General features: G+C 37.9%; 1 protein-coding gene across 1 annotated transcript; it reads left to right on the top strand.

Moving 5' to 3' along the window:
* Positions 1–3,242: 3,242 nt before the first annotated feature.
* slc2a15b (solute carrier family 2 member 15b) lies at positions 3,243–20,713 on the top strand. The gene is made up of 12 exons (XM_020642840.3): positions 3,243–3,402; positions 5,121–5,219; positions 9,723–9,883; positions 9,984–10,108; positions 10,530–10,675; positions 11,666–11,798; positions 12,300–12,487; positions 14,473–14,583; positions 15,903–16,004; positions 16,908–16,983; positions 18,237–18,364; positions 19,656–20,713. The coding sequence occupies exons 1-12, from the start codon at positions 3,358–3,360 to the stop codon at positions 19,884–19,886; spliced, it is 1,545 nt and encodes a 514-aa protein (XP_020498496.1). The 5' UTR covers positions 3,243–3,357; the 3' UTR covers positions 19,887–20,713.
* The last annotated feature ends 1,446 nt before the right edge of the window (positions 20,714–22,159 follow it).

Here is a 22,159-nt window from a genome sequence, read left to right on the forward strand (position 1 = left end):
CAAATGGGCGCAATGGATAAACTGGGAAGGGGGCAGCACTAGCTTCAGAGACCTTACATGGTCTACAGTTTAGTGATGGTAGTTTTTTTCCAAATCGGACTCCTGCAACAAGAAGTCAAGAATTTGTTGTGGGATGGCCATAAACAGTGCCAGCTACCAGAAGTTTCTTTCCTCTCGTTCTCTGCTCCGGTCAATTTACCTGTTTCCTTTGTGTATATGTCAATTCAAACACTTTTCGTTGTGAAATCTCCATTTCCGCCAGGTCAATACCAAAACACCCTTAGTATTAAAATGGCACAAACAAAATAAAAGCTTGCAGGAAGTTGTTACCTTAAGAATGAGTGTTTTTAAGTCATTGACACTCCCACCAATCATGAGTAAATAATGTAACAGCTCAGTTTGCATTAGGCACAAATTATTTTTAAACAAATATTAGCCTTCCATATGAGAGCACTGCTAACTTAGATGCCAAAAGTGGAAAACCCTTTAGGTGGAAATAAGGTACTGTACGTGCATTGGCTCTCTTAGAGGCTGGAGTAACTACTTTTGATTTTGATTGCAATCGTGAGGGAATCCAATCATTTATAAGCAAACAGAGAACTCACTGAGACCTGATATGAATTACTCTTTATTATTTCATTTATCAGTCAAAGTATTTCCAAGACATCATTGTGGTCTGATATAAACTTACAAGCAGTCTTTTGTCACCCATGTGAGTCCTCCAATCAGAGCTTATACTGTTCCGCTCATTTGCATGTATTGATGGTGAATTAACTCCCAGATAATCACGAGTTGATGAATGACTCATGAAGAATTAAGCCATGCATTCAGTGATATATTGATTTTTGTTTTTTGTTGTTGTTTTCAGTGCCTTTATTCGGGAGGCAGCAAAAGACACAACAGCCTGAACCTGAACCTTACGCTGTCTCTCATTTCATTTGAAGATTAATTCACTTGTCTTCTTCCAAACTTCAAGGATTCTACCTGTTTTTGTTTCTCTGTTGAAGGCATTTGAAAACTGTTGCAAAACCAATGTTAATTAAATAACTTTTTTTCAAACTAATGTTGTCATTTGTTTGAATTCATCATTAGCCAATGATTAATGAATAATGTTGTGACTTTACTTGGTGGGGAACAATCATTAAGTAATTATGAAGTACATGGGGCATCCCAGTTGAAATCCATAGCTTTGGCTCATTCTGTTAATTAACACATTAATTAACAGTATTAATTAATAACATAAGTCAGTGGTGAATTAATCACTTAATACAAACATTCGTAACAATTCATATATTATACTATGATAATCATATAGTTACTGATTTATGTATGTTTCATTCTTTCATGAGTCATACAATAACTCATTTATCTGAGCAGAAATTCACCATTACATTTTGAACCTAAGTAACTTCATATTTTCAGCCTGTTTGTGTTCATTCCTTTAAGGAATATGTGTAGCGTAAAACACATCAAATAGGCTAATAAGGTCATCAAAGTTTTTATATTCAGTTAGTTTATCAAATTTGATCTCTAATTATCCTAAATCTACATATAAAATAATTGAGCAATAAAAGTGCTGAGATACCCCACCTCTCAGTGTGAAGGTGCCCCTGTCCGAACCAGGGAACACTTATTCTTTTACCGCCCCTTGATACAGTTAGTCATAGGCTGTTTAATAACAACTGCAGGCACTTCGGGACGCAGGGTGAGCCCACTTGGCTCATGTGATCGCTGATGGACCGAGGATAACGATCAGGGCTGAGTCTGTACTGATCAGCACTATACGGTGATTGGGGGCTGGGAGTTTGACAAGCTTGTTAATTCTATCCGTCAACACTGCAAGCAGTGGATTTTTAAATCCCTGAGTTCCCAGAGCATAGAAAGGGTGCTGTTCCGGCCTGGCGGGCACCCCGGAGTATTCACAATAATCTCTCAAAATGAACTAAAGAGAAGTGCATGCAATTACTGTGTGCATCCGTTTCCCTCGCGCTCTCTCTTAATGACGTTATCTGTAAGTCATTCTATATGATGACGTAATTCTATGTGTTTCGCGAAGTCATATATTATTTATTAATTTAAATCATCTGGTTTGTTAATAATTATTAGTAATAGGCTACTTATTAACATTTCATGATTAGAACATTTCAAACTTCAACAGCCAGCCAGCCTCACATTAAAATTCCCACCGACCTGTCATCAGTTTAAAGTTCAAAATAACTAGAGCAGTGAGGGTGACGAGCGGACGCGCAGACATCAATGCGCACCATAGACTGTAAATATTTGTGCGATTAGTGCGCACGCACTCATCGCACGTGGGAGCTGTTTGGACAGCATCAATCTGTTAACAGAGACAAGTCTACTGTGTGCCGTCACAATCTTCTCTGGTAGACTCAATTACTTTAGAGCAGATGGTAGATTTACGTTTCTGTTTCATATCCCTCCAGCTCTGTGCGCAAAGTTTCAAGTCTCTCTTCTGTGCGTAATGGCACACACACTCACTCGCTCACTCTCGCTCGTCTGTAACAACTCGCTCTCCCTTTCAGGGGTTGTTCTGTAGTTATTAGAATCATAATAAACTAAAACTTCAAAATCTAGGGCAACATCTAGTTTTGCTGATATGTCAAACAGGATGATCAAACGTATTTGATTATGTTGAAAACCTCTCAAGAGACATTTCAGCGTTTGCGCAACGCTATGAAAGTGAGTTGCAGGCCTGCACTCTGCAGGAGCTATTAGTTTGTAAGCTACATTTTATAAATAAGCTGATGGTTTTAATTGTGCATGACTTCCGTGTCCCTTCAGAAACAGCAACAATTCCATCACCACACTCATCACTCTTTATAATTATCAATATTACACAGCAGCACAGCAGAGAATAACATTAAAACGTCTTCCTGTAGATTCGGACAAAACAGCCCATAAAAACAACCACTGATCCCTCGACCTGGCCAAAATCGCATTCAATAACACATCACCTGAGCTCTCGTAAAGTTAACAAAACTCCCGCTTCAGGCATCCCTACATGACCTGACCTCTCGCTCTCTCCCTCTTTCAAACAAATGAGATTCCCAGTTATGCAAATAAAAAAAAAAAAATGTCGGACCAGATGACATTAAATATTGCACCAACGTTTTTGTGGTGCTGGATCCAATCGAATGGTCCCGTTCCCGATCTGGGAGGTGCCGGTTCCTGTTCAGGCGAAATCCGGCATAAGCCTCCTCCCCGCCTCACGCGCATGGCTGAGAACTACAAATAGAGATGCTTAGAGAAGTGAGTTATGAGAAAAGTTGTGCATTGGAGCTTTTCCTCGACTCAAACAGGCAGAGCACATACGGGGATTAATAACTTTTGACATAAATGGCGGAGGAACTATTAGTAGAAAAAGCTGCAACGTTCAGCACGGTGAGTGTTGATTTGAGATTTGATGATTGAAATGTTTATCAGCTCTCCACTTTGAGTAGTTCTAAAATAAGCCGACTTTTCAATCATTTGATTTCTTTTTTTAGCTCCTCTTGACATAACCTCGATTTAACCCAACCAGTGACTTTCTTGTTTGTAGTGCTGTCAGAAAAGCCTACTGTGGTCCAGTGAATAGCCGACCTATATATATTTTAAAAATGTCCACAACTTTTCAGGATCACATACCAGAGGCTGCATGGAAATATGACAACCCCCCTGGTTCACAGCCATATTTCAGTGAGATTTCACAGCTATAGTACAAGTCCTAATCAGCTTTAATAACTTAATAAAAGTCATACTAACAAAAATACCAAAGTAGTATTTTGAAAGTCTCAAACTTCCCAAAGCTTTGACTCAAGAAATGCAACATGTGAAGAGCTGCACATCTGATAATGACCTTAAATTGAATGCAGACTGGGCAGCATTGTCTGCTGTGAGCCTCCTTCACATAAGCAGTCTAACTGTCTCCACCAGGCCGTTAAAGATGAAATTGGGTTTATTTAAGCATCTATGCTGTTATTGTTCAGACAGAGCAGAGGGGTCCTCCTCTATGTGCTCTTGTTTCTGTCACTTAAACATCCGGAGTGGATTCTTTCAGCTCCATGATATGTGAGAAAGGGGGTCTTTGTAAACCCTTACTTGACTCAGATGATCAGAGTTGTAATCCGTTTGGTTAAAATGTAATCATTTTTGAGGCTAGCAGTTTTCCAGCCAAACATATGGACCTTCAAGTCATGTTATAATCCATCTGAAGTTCCTTTACTCAGTTTGTGTGAATAAAAATGTTAAGACGGTAGCTCCAGGCCATTTCACAAAGTATAATGCCTCCATCCCTTTAAAAACTGAAAGGGGGCTCGTGTACGTGTCTTTGGATGTAACATTAGATACCTCATTTGACCTCTACAATCTCTATTGAAAAAGTCCTTTCTCAAACTGTAACACAGTTGCTTCACCAAATCTGCAAACTACAGTAGATTTGTTGAGCTCATTCAAAGTGCCTAATCCAGAGCTAAATAGGTTTCTAGTACAGTGAACAGGCCTGCATCACGTCTTCTGATTAAGTCACGTGCTGCTTTCTGCCTGTTCAGCTCTGCTGCAAAATCCACAGATCACAGGCTCATATGCAACTTTAATGTCATGTAATAATAATGCTGCTATTAATGTTGTTACAGCGTGAGCTAACTTTCTTAAAGGCTGTTTAGAGATGCAGAAAATAGACCTGACAAAACCTCAATATTTATTTTTAACTAGTCTATTAGTTTTGATAATTAAGTTTGAGTGATTTTCTTTTTGCTGAGTTGCCACGAAAACAACCAAAGGCCTCATGTGTTTGGAATACCTAGCTTTAAACTTTAAAGTAGGACTTTAAGCTCTAAAGCCGCTCACTGTTTTCATGTACATCTGAGGTATTTGTTTACATGCTGCCTCTGTCTATGGAAAACTCCAATGGACTTATAAAGTTAAAAAATCCTTTCAAAGACGAGCAGTTTAAAGCTAACACTGTTTCTGGAGTTCATAACTGTTGTCTGTGAAATAATGTGAAATTGGTCCAGATGTTTCTTCCAGATCTTTAAATGTTGTAAAAGGCAGAGTGTGAAAAATGTTAGTGTGTAGTTTTGGTGCCATTTAAACTTTTTTTTTCTTTTCGATCTTTCCTCCAGCATCTTACAAAGTCATTGCTGGCAGTGGCTTTTCTGTCCTCATTTGGAAGCTCCATGCTCTACGGCTACAATTTGGCAGTCGTCAACTCTCCGGCACAGGTTTGTGACACTTCATCATCATCACCAACATTGTCAAATCTTATCATCTAATAACCATCGCTCTCATTGCTTTGATCTGAATTTAAATTACTTTCAGACATCTCCACTATTCCCCAACTATTCCCAGAATGAATGAAAGAGACTCGCTTGTTATCTGAGATGATTCTGGGTGAATTTTTGAACGTTAATTGAACCGTTGAGGTCTGATTATATTTCATTGTCATGTGAGCTCATGTGGCTTTGTGTATCAGATGTAGAGATGTGCCTGACCATGGCATCAATGTTCTGTAGTTTTTATCCATCATGTGCTCCACTATGTTTCTCAAGTGATCAATGTGCTCCGGTGCAGTGACTAAAATGTAAACCATTCCTGTTTGGCCATGGACTGCCCTACATTGATACATGTTAGCCACAGTGCTACATCTCACTGGCATAGTGTTCAGTTTCTCATGAGAGAGTTACATGTAGAGAGCTGCACCTGCTGCTTTTTGAGGTCTCCTCAGAGCTTCATGAGATACTTAGGACATTTCTTAAGTCCTTTTTTCTCTTCCTTTGTCTATCCTCGGTGAAAGACATAACCTTTTCAATGTTTTTACTTATTTTTGATAAAAATACCAAAAAGACGATTTATCAAGAGGCTTGGTATCTGTGGTTTGAAGGTACTAAAGCAGTGGTCCTCCAACTTTTCACAAAAAGTACCAACACAGAAAATATTTGGCTCTCCAAGTACCACTATTATAGCCAACACTGCAATACAGTAGCTTAGGGCTGTTTTAACTACACATACAGTTTACATTATTAGGATTATTTATTAGTGACTGCACACAATGCTCTACAGCCCAGGGCTCATTCTCTGTGCCACTTCAAAAGAATCCAAACTGGATGTGACTCGAGTCTTATTCTCTTACTGTTTTGCATCGTTTTGTTGCTAGTAGCGTCACTGGCACTGCTAATGTCGACTTTTGCACTTGTGCTGGGTTCACTATCATTGACTTCAGTTTCAGTTTCCGACCTACTTTCTTTTCAAGCATTTCGCGTTTGGAAATTTTTTATTTTATAAACTTTTATTTTTTAAAAGAGCAAACCATATAAGAGACTCCCACTGTACCACAGGAGAGAACGCTCGTACCACCAGTGGTACTCATATCATATTTTGAATTACATAGAGAATTCTTATGTTTCTTAGCTGTTGTTCTAAACCCAATTACCTCCCAGACCTCGGATTGACTTTGGGGAACATGTTAGCATACATTAGTTAATGAGTTGGTTTATGGTTCAACCACTGTGGGGCCAACAGAGCAAGAATTATTTATAATGGTTTTTTAGGGCATTTGGGTACATTTGCTTCTTTCCTTTCTTGCCAGTAAGTAGGTGACAGATGAACACTTGTGTCAATGAGTAAAGTACAGAGCTGCATGGAGCAAAGAGACAATTAGCTTAGCTAAGCTTTACAGCTATGCATTGGCGGCAAATGCATTATTCTCAAGGGAGAGAAATTTCTGACAGAACCTAGTTAAGTTAGTTTCTTATCACCTCGACAGTTGTGATGCTACAATTGTGTCATGGTCAAAAGTCGGTGGTCTGTGGGGACATGCGAGGACACCTGTCACTCATTACACCATGGAAGTAAATGGAAGAGAATCCTTCAGTGAATGGGCTGTTTAAAAAAAAAGTCAAGAGATATAAGACAGATATTGTGTGCTTTTCTTGTAACCATTAAGTCAAGGTTCAATCAAAATTTTAAATCAATCTTTTTTAAGTTATTTGAACAATTATTTTTTGCACTGCTAAAACTAAAATATTCACAATGTTTGTTTTTGTTTCAAATACAATTGAACTCATTTGACTTATTATTAGCCAGATTCACCTGGAAAGTCCCCATAAATTTCTTGAAATAAGTAATAATATCTACCAATTCAGCAAGCACATTTGACTTGCTGTGTCTTGAAATGAGCTGGATATATCTAAATGAGTTAGTACATCTTACTTCAAGATACAGGTAAAATTGCTTGCTGCGGTGTCAGATATTTTTTACTTTTTACAAAAAATTCAGTCCTTCATTTTCAAGGCCTTCGATGGGAGGTTTTACAAAGACATGTCTTACAATGACACTTTTTTAGATTTGATTTTTTGCAGTGTCTTTTTTGTGCTAAATCAGAGACATAAATAAAAGACGTATCGTTTTATGGGGAATGACACACTGCATCAGTTTCTTGTTAGCAGCCATGCTAGCTGCTACCCCTGCTCTCAGTCCCATGCTAAGCGAATGAATACCCAACTCAAAGAAGGTCTATAGACATAAGTGATTTAACTTTTTATCAAACATTTGGCAGGATGATGAACAGGGAGTTGCTAGAAATATCAAACTGCATAAATCATGCATAATCTGAACTTCTCTGCTTTGAGTGGGTAAATTCAGTTATGAACACAACATTGATCTTTTATAATCACCTTTAAAGACGATACTTTGATTGTTGGCATACAGTGATATTGTCATTCATTTTGATTGGCTGCCTGGTTTATGAAAAATAAATATTAAGTGTTGTTAAGGTTAACTATGACATCACTTTAACTGCTTAAAACTTTTTAAAAAAAATCAAATCCGGTTGTTCACCAGTATCCATTTTCCAAAAGTTCAGTTGTAGACAATTGCTCATTCACGCACATTTTCCATATAGCACTAATGTGGTGAGGTGAATCCTTTAAGCATGTGACTTCAGTGCCTTTTGTTGGATTCACTGTCAAGTGCTGTGTGTCATCTGACATGAGTTACTCAAGCGTGCTTCAAATCAGATTTGAGGTGTGGGGGAGGATAGCTGGCTGTGAAGAGGCTTCAATGGTTGGAGAGATTTGTATCGGTCATTTCAAGAACCAGTGACCTGGTTTTAGTGTCTCGTACTTCCAAAACTTTATCAGAAAACCTTTTCATCGGCTTACATTAGGCAGGAAATTACCACTTTTGAGTGGCGATCTTTTCATGTGTTTTTAATCTACGACTTCTTTATACTTCTAAAAGTCTTTATTCTGAGCAGGAACACGTCACAAAGGCACAATGTTGCACGAGTAAAGTAGCACTTTTCAGATCTTTTCACCTGTTTCTTCTTCACTCTACTTTTTTACTTTTTGCTGATTTACCGCATGCCCCCAAAGAAGAAGGGGAGGGAAATAAGCTTTTTTTGCCTTTTCTTCTGATTTTAATCAAATAACTTTTTCACTGCATGGAACTGATTTGTTAAATTAATGTGAGGTAAAATGAGAATACAACCACACGTTACTTAACTATAAGTGAAAATGAAAATGTTATGTTTGTAACATTAACTTATTGTAGTAAAAGATCAGACTAAAAGTGAAAACAATGCAACTACTGCTGTGTCGTTGCAGAATTCAAGGTCTTGCTTGGTATGTTGCTGTATCTAACTATCTTTGTCTGTTCAACTTTCCCACCGTCCATGTCGAGGTTTCACCAACAAACATCACTCTAAAAGCTCTTTCTGTTTTGCTGTTTTCTTTTTGAACGGGTCAACCCCGTCTTAATAACAGAATAATATTTGGCAATAGGGCAATTAAAACCTCAAACAGATCAATATTGGATTATTATTGGTATTGCTAATCCACACCTGCATGCCTGCATGATGTGTCAAGGACTTCTCTTGTAAAAAGCAGCTTTGTGTTCAGTCTGAACTAGTAAAGCCACCAGGACGGTGTTAATGAACATGTGTGACTATTAAACCGATCAGCTGTTTATGAGACCATTTCACTGACTGCCAGGTTTTACAGTTTCCTGCATGTGCTGAGATAATGAACAGTGTGTCTTCAACTGTACCAGGATGTCAGAGTTTTTTTGTCAAATTAAAGGTGTAGTATTTGACTTCCAGAGTAAATGCCCAGTTGATGTCGGACTTTAGCACCTGTCTGTCAAGCCAAAACAAACCTTTCCCTTCAGTGCAACGCTTCCCTCCGTCCCCACGACCCGATCCTTTCCCCCTGTCTATTGGCCTTGATTTAGTATTTGAATGTCTTGTTGTTTCTAAATTGTTTTGAGACTCTTTAATGTTTGTTTTTATCATGTTTGTTGTATGCAGTGGTATGGTGTTACCTGAAGAAGTGGGTATACTCTCTTTGATACATCCCCCGGTGCAGCCTATTGTTCTTTTCCAGTATTATTGTTGATATTTGGATTTTTTCTGTAGTTTACCACAGAATCTTATTTCAGGCCTCTAGTTTTCGCTGTGCGTCATTTTGAGTTTTTATATAGTTGTTTTTTAATTATTGTCTCTCTTTGAAGTATTCTGTTCGAACACGTATAGGACATTCTGCAAGGAAAGTTACTATTCTGTAAAGACAAAGAAGATGAGGGGAAATAGGCTATTTGGAAAAGGGGCATAACAGGTGGCAACATCTGCATGTTTTTTGTCGAGCATAGGCTGATATTGTTATGATTGTGCTGATCTTTTTTATTGCTGAAGAATATATGTTAACTTTATTTCACCTTTCTTCCTCCAGTACATCAAAGACTTCTACAATGAGACGCTGGTGGAAAATTACGACTGGACTGTAGACGAGGAGCTCCTCACCGTCTTGTACTCCCTCACCGTGTCCATCTTTGCTATTGGCGGGATGTGCGGGGCCCTGCTGGTGGGCAAACTTGTTACCAAATATGGAAGGTCAGTGTGTGTGTGTGTTCTTGTGTGTGTACATTTTTGGGTGTGAAACCAAATCATGGAAGGAAGATGAGTAAAGACGGATCACTGTGTGTCCAAACAGGAAAGGGACGCTGGTGAGAGCCTCGGTGCTGGTGTTTATAGGAGCAGCTCTAATGGGCTTCAGCAGAGGGTGCAGGATGCCTGTGATGGTCATTCTTGGACGCTTCATTGTAGGAGTACACTCAGGTAGGCATGCCTGTTTCCTGAAATCATGAATTAATAACAATGTTGTGAGTGATATTTTGCTGCTATGTACAGGCTGAAATGAGTAACATGTGTCCATTGTTGTTGCAAACATGCAGAGTTGCTTCACGTGCGTTTTGCTCTTTGCAGTTGTATTACTGGAAATTGTGATCCTTTACTCGAAAGAGCTTCTTATGTCTTGATTTTGTTCATTAGTGCCTTTTCCTACTTAATTCTCTTATTCTGTGGATTTTCAGTCTCCGTATTACAACTTAATAGTAAGCTGCTTATCCTAAGACACTAAACTATGAGCTTAGGGAGACATATTGACGTATGAAGGAAAGTTACTTTGTTGATCTTTAACAATGATTAGGTGGGGCTTATCTTTGTTCATTTCAATCTCCACCTTTAAAAAAAACAACAGGTATCTCTCTCAGTGTGGTGCCCATGTACCTCGGTGAGATTGCCCCAAAGAACCTTCGAGGTTTTCTTGGCCTGGTTCCCAGCATTCACATTTGTCTCGGAGTCTTCTGTGCTCAGGTTCTGGGACTGCATGAGCTTCTGGGAAAGGTACTACAGCTTTTAATCGCTACTCAGGTCTCACATGCTTGTAGATAAATTCTCCCATCTCTGGACCGATGCTGCTCCAGTCTAAGTGAGGACAGATTCCTCCTGAATCGGATAAATATTTGTCATCTTTTCTCTGTCCCTGATATAACTAGTCCTTTTGTTACTTGAAAGAAACACATCAAATATTTTACTTAGATCTGAGCTAAGAACAATTTTAAGTGTATCAGTGTATTCAAATAAACCATCGCAAAGTTTTAGCCTAAGTTATAAGTTATCACTTAAAACAGTTGGTCTCCCCTCTTTATTCAACTTTAAGCTGCTTTGAAAAGATGTAAGTGGCCAAGAGCTACTTATACCACATCGCTTATGTTTAGTCATATAACATGTCCCAACAAATAAAGCCGCAGAATCAAGCTACTTCTTGTATACATGTGTCAAATCAATCAATTAATTAACCAGTCTTTATTTGTATAGTGCCAATTCCTTACACATGTTCTCAAGACTCTTTAGGTAAAAGACCTTACTCTCTGTTATATTATCTACAAAGACCCAATGTTAATCTGCACACATCACAAAGCAACAGCAAAGTAACACACACAGTGGAAAAGAACAACTGCTTTTTAACAGGCAGAAACGTCGAGCAACACCAGACTCATGTTGTTGAACAGCCATCTGCTGAATACCCAAATCTTACAACGCAGACAGCGTTTCACTGTGTTAGCACCAAACTGTGAGAAATAGTAGAGTAGACCATCTCATTTCAGTTTGGCATGAGCAGCCAATGAAGTCTAAGTAGGCTCTTAAAAGGACGGCTGGAGAGAGAAATTATGTTAAACAAACAGTGTTTTGGTTTAATCCCCGTCATCCTCTAGCTGCATCCTAATGACTGTCTTTCAGGTTATTGTAGATGGAGGCTTTAAACGTTGAACTTGCTGATTGATAAATTCAGTTGAGTTTTAAATAGGTGTTGTTTTTTTCCCCCCAACACAGGAAAAACACTGGCCTCTGCTCCTTTCCCTGATAGTGTTTCCAACTTTGGTCCAGTTGATGCTGTTGCCATGGTTTCCAGAGAGTCCACGGTACCTGTTGATAGAGAAGGGAAATGTTCATGCCACCATCGCAGGTTAGAAGCGGAGTAATGTTTTTAATCACATGCTTTACAGTTTGACAGAATTGATCATTAATCAAAGATCATGAAATAAAGGTCACATTGTTAAAGTTTGTGTTATTAATATACAGGTTAGATTGTCATTTGAATGGATTCAGCCCACTTTAAGGTTAAGTTGTAATGTTTGCCTACTTTAAACTTCACTTAAACCTTGAATTTGAGATACCTTATTCATCTTTGTAAACAATATTCCTTTGTTGATATTATATTTTTTGATCATTTGGTTTCAGATAATACACTTTAGGTCATGGAAAGCTTTGTGTTGCTACTCTGTGTTGCAGGTTTTCTGACTGTATGTCGAGTTATCTGCATATTCTGAGTGTTTGCATGGCTGCCTCAACTTATCTCACTGTTTTTTGAAGAGATTTGATTTCATAGCTTTAGTTTCCTCATGAATTTTAAGTCAATGTTGGAGACAGGGTGGGTAAAATCTAAAGTTTTTCTCTGTCCTTTTAGCCCTAAAGTGGTTCCGTACTAAAGGCAACATCCAGACAGAGGTTGAGGAGATGCAGGAGGAGCAGCGCTCTCTGTCCTCAGTTCAAACCCTCTCCGTCCGCGGCCTGCTCGCAGACCGCTGTGTTCGCTGGCAGGTCATCACCATTTCAGTGGTCAACATCGGCATGCAGCTGTCCGGAATTGACGCAGTGAGTGTGAAAAGCATCAATTCCATTTTTGTCTTTGTGCTCTTGTGCTCATATTTTAGGTGTGGCTATGACTGTACAGTTGTAATATTGAAAGTGAGAGCTCTAACTGATGTCGTGCCCAGCTGTGTTCTACCCATCTGCACCTCCTCCTGTCCATACATCACAATCCCACATGCAGCTCTGAGTGATTAAGCAGGGAGCAATAGGAACAACCTTCATTATCTCCTTGTCCACTGTGTTAGTGTAAACTTACACGAGGCTACATCATATGAAGTCCCCACATCTGACTGGTGTCACATCAGCACACTATTTGTTTTATTATCGCTGTGTGTTGCACATTTTCTCTCTGGTTCCTACTGTAAACTTCATCTCAGTACTTTGGCAACACATTGCACATGCCTGCATTAACTTTTCAGGTATTCATACAGCAAATATATATAATTTACATTTTTATACATAATTTTATTCTCTTAAAGTCACTTTACAGTAGGGCTAAAACAGGTAACCATCCATGAAACAAGGGGAAAAGACTGGATGAATTGATTAAAAGCTTGACAAAAATAAAATCAGCAGGGTTTTATTAATGTGGAAACGAGTCAATGTCTAAGAAAAACCAAACTTTGTTACTTTATTTGTAGCTATTGACTCATTTGACAGATGATTGTGGACTCATCATGATGTTACAAGCTAGATAAAGACAGAATTGTGGATGTTTGAGCAGGTTCAGTGATCTTATAGTAAGTCAAGACAGTCACATCTCTGTCCTTTTGCAGATGATGATGTCATTTTCACGGTTAGTACACTAACATTAAAAAACTGTGATTTATGGTACACATGATCAGTGATCGAGTCTTTAAGATCCCTTTCCTCCTCCTTGCTTACGGTTAAGGTGGAGGAGTTTTTGTTTAACAAATCAAGCTAAATAATACAGATGAAAGCCTCTGTCAGGTAGCTTTTGTTCAATTACTATAGAAATAAAGATCCCAGACTCCTGATTAATCCATCACCTATAGGTAGAACTGATTTCAATTACAGAACGTGCACTCAAACTGGGCGAGGAGCTAAATGATCCAGGAAGACCTTGGAGTTTGGAGGATTCAGAGTAGTTGATTCAGATAGGTGCATGTGGGGCCTTAAGGTGCTTCCCTCTGGCTGTGTAAGTGGGAGAGGACCTTGTTGTACACCCAGATGCACCAAAGGGACATCATTGGACAGGTCCGGAACAGCTTGGGTTTGGCCTTGATGAACTGAAGGAGGACCAGAGGGAAATGTGCCAGAGCTGCTCTGCTTACAGCGGCTTTCTAGAATTAGATGAATGAACGGGTAAAGATAGAGCACTGAAAAACAAAATACTTATTCCTAACAGTTATGGCTGTAAATAAACCTGAGAGTCAACACTGTCTTATTGGTTGTGTGTATGTTGAAATGCACAAGTGTATTTGATTATGAAAAATAAAACCGCATTTGAGGTAGATTTCAGCTAAATCGTATATAATTTCAGTTTCAAGTTATATTATTTAGAAAACAATTAATCTGGTGCCATTTCTTGTGCTTTGTCAAATGTGTTAATGTTTGTTTTTTCTGCTCTGATAAAGGACACGTGTGTAAAAAATGTCAGTGCTGCAATGGTGATGAAATTGTATATGCATAGTTACTAAATCAACAAGACAGCATTTTACCCCACCAATTACGATCGTGTCCACACCTCATCAATGATGGATGTTGCATCAGCAAAGTGTGATTAATGAGAAAACACAAATTAATTTCAAGGGGAGCTCTTGTCAGAAGTCCATACTGATGAAGCGCTGTAGCTCAAATGCATGAGTGATGGTTGACGGTATGATAATGATCACAATGATGAATCACGTGGAAACACCAAATAAGTGTCCTCAAAAAATCAGACATTTGAGTCTCAAACAATCTGTCTGTGTTTGTGACTTCAAATTGACCACATCAATAAAACTTCATGTAACTGTCCATTTCAGATCTGGTTCTACACCAATGAAATATTTAAGAACGCAGGAATCCCAGACCCTTACATTCAGTACACCACAGTGGGAACTGGTGCCATTGAGGTCATCTCTGGGATGCTCGGGGTGAGTACTAATGATCACTTCTTAAAGATGACATCATTTTGTCATGACTTCATGAACGTATTTTAATGGTGCTCAAACAGCCAGTTGATTAGCAGATTTTCTTCCTCGTCACTTCTATATCATTGCAACATCTTTTGGTTGCATTTAGACAGAAACTGACTTTTTGAATTTGTTGTTTTCATTTTATATTGAAAATCACTGAAATATTGTTTCATGATGAAATAAACATTTGTTGTTTAGAGCTACATCAGCATAATTCAAACTACAACTTAAGTGACGGCCCTTTAAGACATCAATCAAGTAAAAATAAAAACCCTACCTTGTGAGAAAGAGCTTACTTACAGAAAAATGTATCATCTTTGGGGGAATTCCAACTGTAAAATAAACACAACATAAAAAAAATACATTATGCAAATATGGCTTTGCTTATTAATCGTGTGACTCAAAAGTGTATTTTGTAAATGTTAAAGACAGACTAGTTAGTTACCATATTTAAAAAAAAAGTGAATTGAAGATTCAGTAGAAATGTTTTTGCCAAGTGAAAACAATCTTTCTCAATTTATATCTCAATCCCTTTGGATTTGCTTGGTTTTAACTCTTCACCGACTGAACTTAAACCCTTAAATGGACGGTTCATGTAGTCATTAATGACCTGTTTCTTTTCATAAAGATTGTTATTTTATTGTATCATTGTTTAAGGTTTTTAATGATCTGTATGAGTTACTTTTGGGTTGTGGATGACTGAGGATAATATAAAGGCTGTTACACAATTGATCAGGTGACAGACCTTTCTCACAGCAGACATTTTGACCTTTCACTGGTCGAAATACTCAACTGAAATTGATTACATTCAAAACAACTACTGTTTTCCAGGCAAGCTAATTCCAGATACTGGTGTCATGGATGCTAGCTTATTGCAATAATTAAAGAAGCAATCCTTGTGAATACAGTCTGCTCTTACTGTCGTAAATTCTGCTTTGAAAAAGGTCTTTTAATACTGCGGTGGTATGTACCGCTTGTCCTTTGAGAAAAAGAGACAATTAGATTCTTTATTGATATTCATTACTTAAGGGACTTGCTCACTTATCAACATCAGTGTGATTTGAATCTGCCAGATTAGACCAAATGGCTAATAATTGGGGCACTATGTGTTGCACCAAAGAAAAACACAGAATACTTCCTCTATTGTTGGGTTGAACCAGTAGACATGATGGACTACATTTTTAATAGTCAGATGTAAGAATTTGTTTTTTTTCCTTCATGATTCGATTAGTTTTGAGCTCATCTTGATCTGTGTTTCCTCTTTGTCTGTTTTGAAGTGTTTCACGATCGAGCGTCTGGGCAGACGACCTCTGATGATCGGCGGCTTCCTTTTTATGGGACTCTGCTGTTGTGGGATCACAGTGTCTATCCTCTTTCAGGTACAGCTGCATCTCCTGCCCTGCTCTTTTTTGGAATATGAAACTTTGAACTGCAGGTTATGAAATTGGGAACACTACCACATTCACAAAATCAGTTACATAAACCCAAAGCTGTGGGTTTTATTATTTTGGCATTCAAATGTTAAAAGAAACGGTCACTTGCATCAACACTGAAACAAACATTGATTGTTGGAGTCTCTTGTCATTTTTATATTGATATAAGGGTTTAGGACAAAATCCATTCCCCACGTGTGCAAAATGTATTTTAAAGCTTAGTAAGGCTTTGGCAGCCAGAGTTAATCCAAGTGGATATAAACAGAATTGATTCTCTTTCTAGCAGTGTATTACCTTGTTTATTTTCCATGTGTTTCCCTGTGCCACCACAGAGGAATGTGGTCACCAGAAGAGGAAAGTTTGAATTATCCATTGGCTTTGTCCAACTCAAACAGAAGAAACCTCAAAGTAACTTTGTATGAACTTTTTAATACACTTCTGCAGGGATGCAGGATTGTGGATTTTGTCCCCTGTCATTTACACTGAAACCACATTAGGGAAGGATCTGTTCACGACCGGAAAGAACAAGAGATATGATTACATAAGCAAGATATGTGTCGATGATGTGGTGAAATTATAAACCATATTTTTTAAGCGAAAAAGAAAAATTTACCACACTATTAGTTTAAAAAAATGTGGTGAATCCAGTGAATGTGGAAAACTACTGCATATGTGTTTAGCATTATTACATCACAAAGTAAATATTGTATTAAATAAATGTTCTGGAGCCCTGCATGGCACTCGTCCTGTAAAAAAATATATTAAACAAAGTTAAGTGAATAGTCAAGAAAAACTTTGCAATTGTCTCTTAATGTTTCCAACTCTTGACTTGTGTTTGACCCATCACAGACACAGCTGTCCTTCATGCGCTACATCAGTGTGGCCTGCGTCGTTGGAATAATTGCTGGCTTCTGCATAGGTCCAGGTAATCTGTAAAATCTTTTTTCTCTGCACCTCAAACTCCTCTTTTTTATATAATCTGACTCCAGTCCATACATGCGGCTCTTGTTTTGGCCTGTGTGTAAGATAACACTGCACCCTGCTGGAGGGTTGCACAACAGCACGCACGAAGTCCAGACAGCAGCTGCTCTCCCTCCCTGCTCCTCCTGACTGTGAAGAGATATTGTATTTCATTAGTCTTGTAAATTAGGAAATCATAAGTGCCACACTACATCCATTCCCGCAGCCATTTGTACACTGGATGAGTGAAGTGAATTAAGAGGCAATAGTTTACAACTTTAGGAGCCGCGTTGAGTGGACCTGCGAGGATGATGAATTAGAATGAATGTGGTTTACACAGTGCCATTCGTCAAGCCAACAGAATCTATAGCTCTGCACACGGACAAGGATTTCTGCTGCTGCAATTAGACATTTAATGGCTCATTGTTCATAAGCTAGCCGGGATGAATACGGTTTCTTTCAGACAAAGCCCCTCCATGCACAATGACCCCTCCCTCCCCTCCATACATACCACAGATCTTGACAAATTATGCCTTAGTTATTGGTTTGACAATATTAAACCGTCCTCTATGCAATTATCATGCACAGATAATGAGGACATCATTTGGAAAGCTCATCAGTGGAGCGTATTAATGCATATTTCTCCTTCATAGCTTTCACTTTTAACAATGAAGAATTATCTGTTCTGGGCTAAGAGTAAAACTCATGGATTCTGTATATCAAATTCATGAAACGTTGCTAAAGCTCTTCTTAGCTATCATTTTTGGTGTTTTGGAGTTTGACCAAGTTAAAAACATCGTCCTCTATTGTCAAGCTCTGACCATGGCGTATTAGTAATGAATTTAATTAAGTACATGCAGAAAAAAACACCAGTAGTATCATAACATTGGTGCTTGATGAATCTTTATCAATTGTTATACTGCATTTTGTTTCTTTGAATGACTACCAGAGAATAGTCCAGAGTGGGAATATTGATAAGTTAATTGATGAATGAAGACGCTGTTGTTAATTTCACTACACCCAATAGGTTCTTACAGCAGTACTGAGTGTTTAAATGTGAGTTGTTTTATGACAGCCTGACAGGAAGCCTAGTTAGAGCAGACCAATGGATGAAAGAAACGTGGAGCCAACCATGACGGAATGAATCGAGTGGTTGCTGTTGTCAAAATGTGTTCTTTTCTTAAAATATTAAACTGTGTTTTTGTCTTTTCTGTGTAGCTGGTGTGCCATTCCTGATCACTGCTGAGCTCTTTAAGCAGTCTCACCGGCCAGCAGCCTACACGGTGGCAGGATGTCTCAACTGGATGTCCAACTTCACCATTGGCTTTGTCTTTCCTTTCCTAGAGGTCAGAGTAAACTTGAATTTGGGCAACTTATGTCATTATGTGTAATTAAGATGTGCAACGAATTTAGAACTCTTTATCCTAAAGTTGGCTGAATAAAAGTGACTCCCATTAATAATGAGAAACTGAGATTGTTTGGTTATTCTAAGGTATAAGCATTATATCAGCTACTTTTTGTCAACCTAGCAAGTCAAAAGACACAACAAATATCTTACTAACTGACTGACTGACTGACTGACTAGCTGAACAACTAGTGGAATAACTAGTTAATTAGCAGACTGATTGACTGACTGACTGACTGACTAGCTGTCAACCGACTAGCTAATTAACTAGCTGACTGGCAAACCTACTGACAAACTGACTAGCTTAACAACTAGCTAAATAACTAGTTAACTAGCTGGTTGTTTGACTAGCTAACTAACTAGCAAATTGTCTGATTGACCAGCTAACTTAATCAACTAACTATCTAACTTACTAGTTAACTAACTGACTGACTGATTGAATGAAAGACTGACTAGCTACCTAACTGGCTAACCAATTATCTAAATAACTTACTATTTACTGGTCAATTAATCAGTCAATGTGTTGAAGTTTTCCACCTGAATATATCTTCAACACAGCTAATATAGATCATATGTAGCCTACTTAATGATCCCCATTGCTTTTCCAAAATAATCAAACTCAGAGATAGCTTCAGTTTAATTCAAACGTGTGCTGCATTTTGATTTGTTGACTTTCTTTCGAGGGAAACACAGGGAACACCTGGTGATACAGCTCAGTAAGAAGTTTGTTCAAAGTTTACGTTAGCTAACATCATTAGCCATAGCATAATGGGGCTATAGCATGAAAAATGATAACGTTAACTTAAAGCAACAGGATTTCAATACTGTGTTGGTTGTCAGGCTACCACAACTCCTGTGATCCCTCTACTACAAAATGTAATTTGATATGTTGTTCATAAATGTTTAGATCTGGAAATTACAGGCTGAGCTTTAAAAATGATCCTAAGTTATACATACAACTTGTAGTCCACTGTTCTCCAGTCATTTTTTACATCAGATTCATTTGTTTTTTGTTCTTCAATGCCTGCCTATTTCCCATTTTGCTAAGATGTCAAATTTCCTTGCAGTGAGCTGTTGTCTATGTTTGAGATAATCTGAGCTATGACAGTTTATCTCCAAACCCTTCTTTTGCTTTTATTGATCAGTGTAAACTTTGTAAAGATAGAGCAGTATTTGTTTGTTTGATTTTTTATTTATTTTACCCAAAGTAACAAAGTTTCCTCCACCTACAGATCGCTACAGGTCCTTACTGTTACCTGATCTTCTGTGCGATCTGCTTGGGAGTGGCCGTCTACACCATCTTCATTATCCCTGAGACCAAGAACAAAACCTTTATGGAAATCAGCCAGATGTTTGCTGTCAAGAACGACATACTGAAGGAAGAGTTGACTAGTAATGGCCTTCTCAAATTAGCCATGATGAACGGCTATGGAACCCTTGAAGAGGAAAAAATGAAGTCATGAGATAAACGATCGTTTCCAGGTAGATGACAGCAGTGAAACTTTTGTTGCCACCAATGCATCTATTCTGACAGCGGTCACTATCTGTACACAGCATAGATCCTGTTTTAACAGTACATCCACAGTGGAAGTGTATCTCCTGTTCAACATTTGACACAGAGGTAATGCATGAGACGCAGTCATGCGTTTCAAATCAACCATCAGTGACATTTTAATCAATTTCTCTGCATCTTAAAGCATTTTTATGGGAGCTAAGTTGATTTCTAACAGTTTTTTAAGAAGGTTTTAATTTCCACATTAGCTTCACATTGTGTAAACACATCCCATGATCATTTTGTGATTCTTAGTCAGTGTTGACTGTTCTCCCTTTGTTCCTTAATTCAGAGTTTAAATGTTTATCTAGTGACACGGCAATAACTCCTCTGCAGGCTGTGCATCCAGAAGTCCATCCTGATGTGTCACTCAAATGTAACATTTACTGTCCCTGCCTGTTCACAGTGTTAGACTGAATATCCCGAGGAACAATGTGAGCTTGTGTTTGTTGTTTCTTTCTCTCAGATTGTTATTTTGTGTCTCTTAACATAAGAGATGTGGATTTCAACGGCTACTGTAGTAGTCATCTCATACGTCTTGCCCGATTATATGTATGTAAAGCTTCTGAAAGAGTTTTTATTTATCAGTATATCACATATAGGTAGCTGTACAACTTTGCTTGCAGGTTCTTTTACTGCTGTGTTGTTTGAAAGGAGCTCTTTGTAAAATAATTCACAGAGTCATTGAGAATGAGAGATAAAAAGTGAAGACCTTTCTCTAATAAACATGTGTTTAAACAGAAATCTGACTCTTTCTCCTTTGTTTTTTTTTGCTGATTTCAGATTTTTATCACAAGTAAATAGACAACAATTATATCCCAAAACAGAAACTGATATTCAGAGTTTTTCCCACTGCCATTAAAATACAGAGCAGCTCTTTTGTGCTACTAAATCTGTCATCTGATTTAGACATTAAATAGCCTTGAATTTCTAGCACTAAATATTTAAACACTGTAATTTAGTATCTACATGTTTTGCCTCTGAATTCAACTCTTCAATGTACTCATAATCTTTCATTTCATTGTTCACAAATTCAGATGCAAAATATGAAGTGTAGGAATTCAGATGCAAAAAAAATCATATTTAACATCTGGGAATCCAAGGAATAGCAATTGATTCTAGCCAATCGAGTGATACTCCATTGGTGTCATGAATCATCTGTCTAAGTCCAAACCATAAATGACACAGATCTACTTCCATACAGTATATTACAGTAGTTTATTTTGGCCGATGTTTACTTCACCTTTATTCAGCTGTGATGATTAGAAGAAGTTGCTGCCATACAAATACAAAAATGACAATAAGGGTTGACCTATTGTCAGGAATTATATAACTCTCCAAAGAAACGTAACAAAATAACGTTTACCATTTCATTACTTATATAACATGAAACTAATACATGTGGAATTTAAAACAACCCAATGAGCATTTTCATGCTGCGCTGCCTTTAGCATTACTGTTTGATTCAGTTTAAATCAAAAAGCTCTAAAAATCAGGCGTACACCTGCTCAGCACTAAACAGAAGATGGACACAATACAAATGGGCAGTGCACAGAGGATTTAGAAAGTAAAGAAATCAATATTTTTATTTACAATAGAGTAAAAATAGAAACCTGTCAAAACAACACATTTTGTGATAGTTGGCTCATCACAACTCCATATGGTGTTGATGTTGTTTGTGGTGCCCCCAAGTGGCTAAGAAGTTAGCTATAAACTGTAATGGATTTTATTTCATGTGCTCTACAGCTTCTTTTGAAGGTCAGAGGTGATTCAAGTGTAATGCTGGAGGTGTAAATATTACATCAAAATATATGTTTTTTTATAACATGGCAGACCAAAATGTGTTCATGTTAAGAGCCTATTGGTGGTTTGTAAATTATTAGTAAAAATGTTAAGGGCTGAATTAACAGGCAACTTGTGATGTTTTCTTCTCATCCTCTTCTGTAGGAGAAGAAATCATCTCAACATGTCTATCACTGTCTGTTGTAAGAAACACGCAACATTTGTATTATTGAATATTATCTGTGGTTCTATTTCTGGTTCCTACAAAAAAATACTTCATTTTCAGTTACTTAATGGCTTAATGACATTGAGGTGTTAAAGGCTTTAACTCTGGCCTTTTCCTGATATGTTGTTCTACTCAAACTGTATGATCGAAAATGAGGAGACTCACAGAACAAGCAG

This window comes from Labrus bergylta, chromosome 1 (genome assembly GCF_963930695.1).
Source record: "Labrus bergylta chromosome 1, fLabBer1.1, whole genome shotgun sequence".
Classification (NCBI taxonomy): Eukaryota; Metazoa; Chordata; class Actinopteri; order Labriformes; family Labridae; genus Labrus; species Labrus bergylta.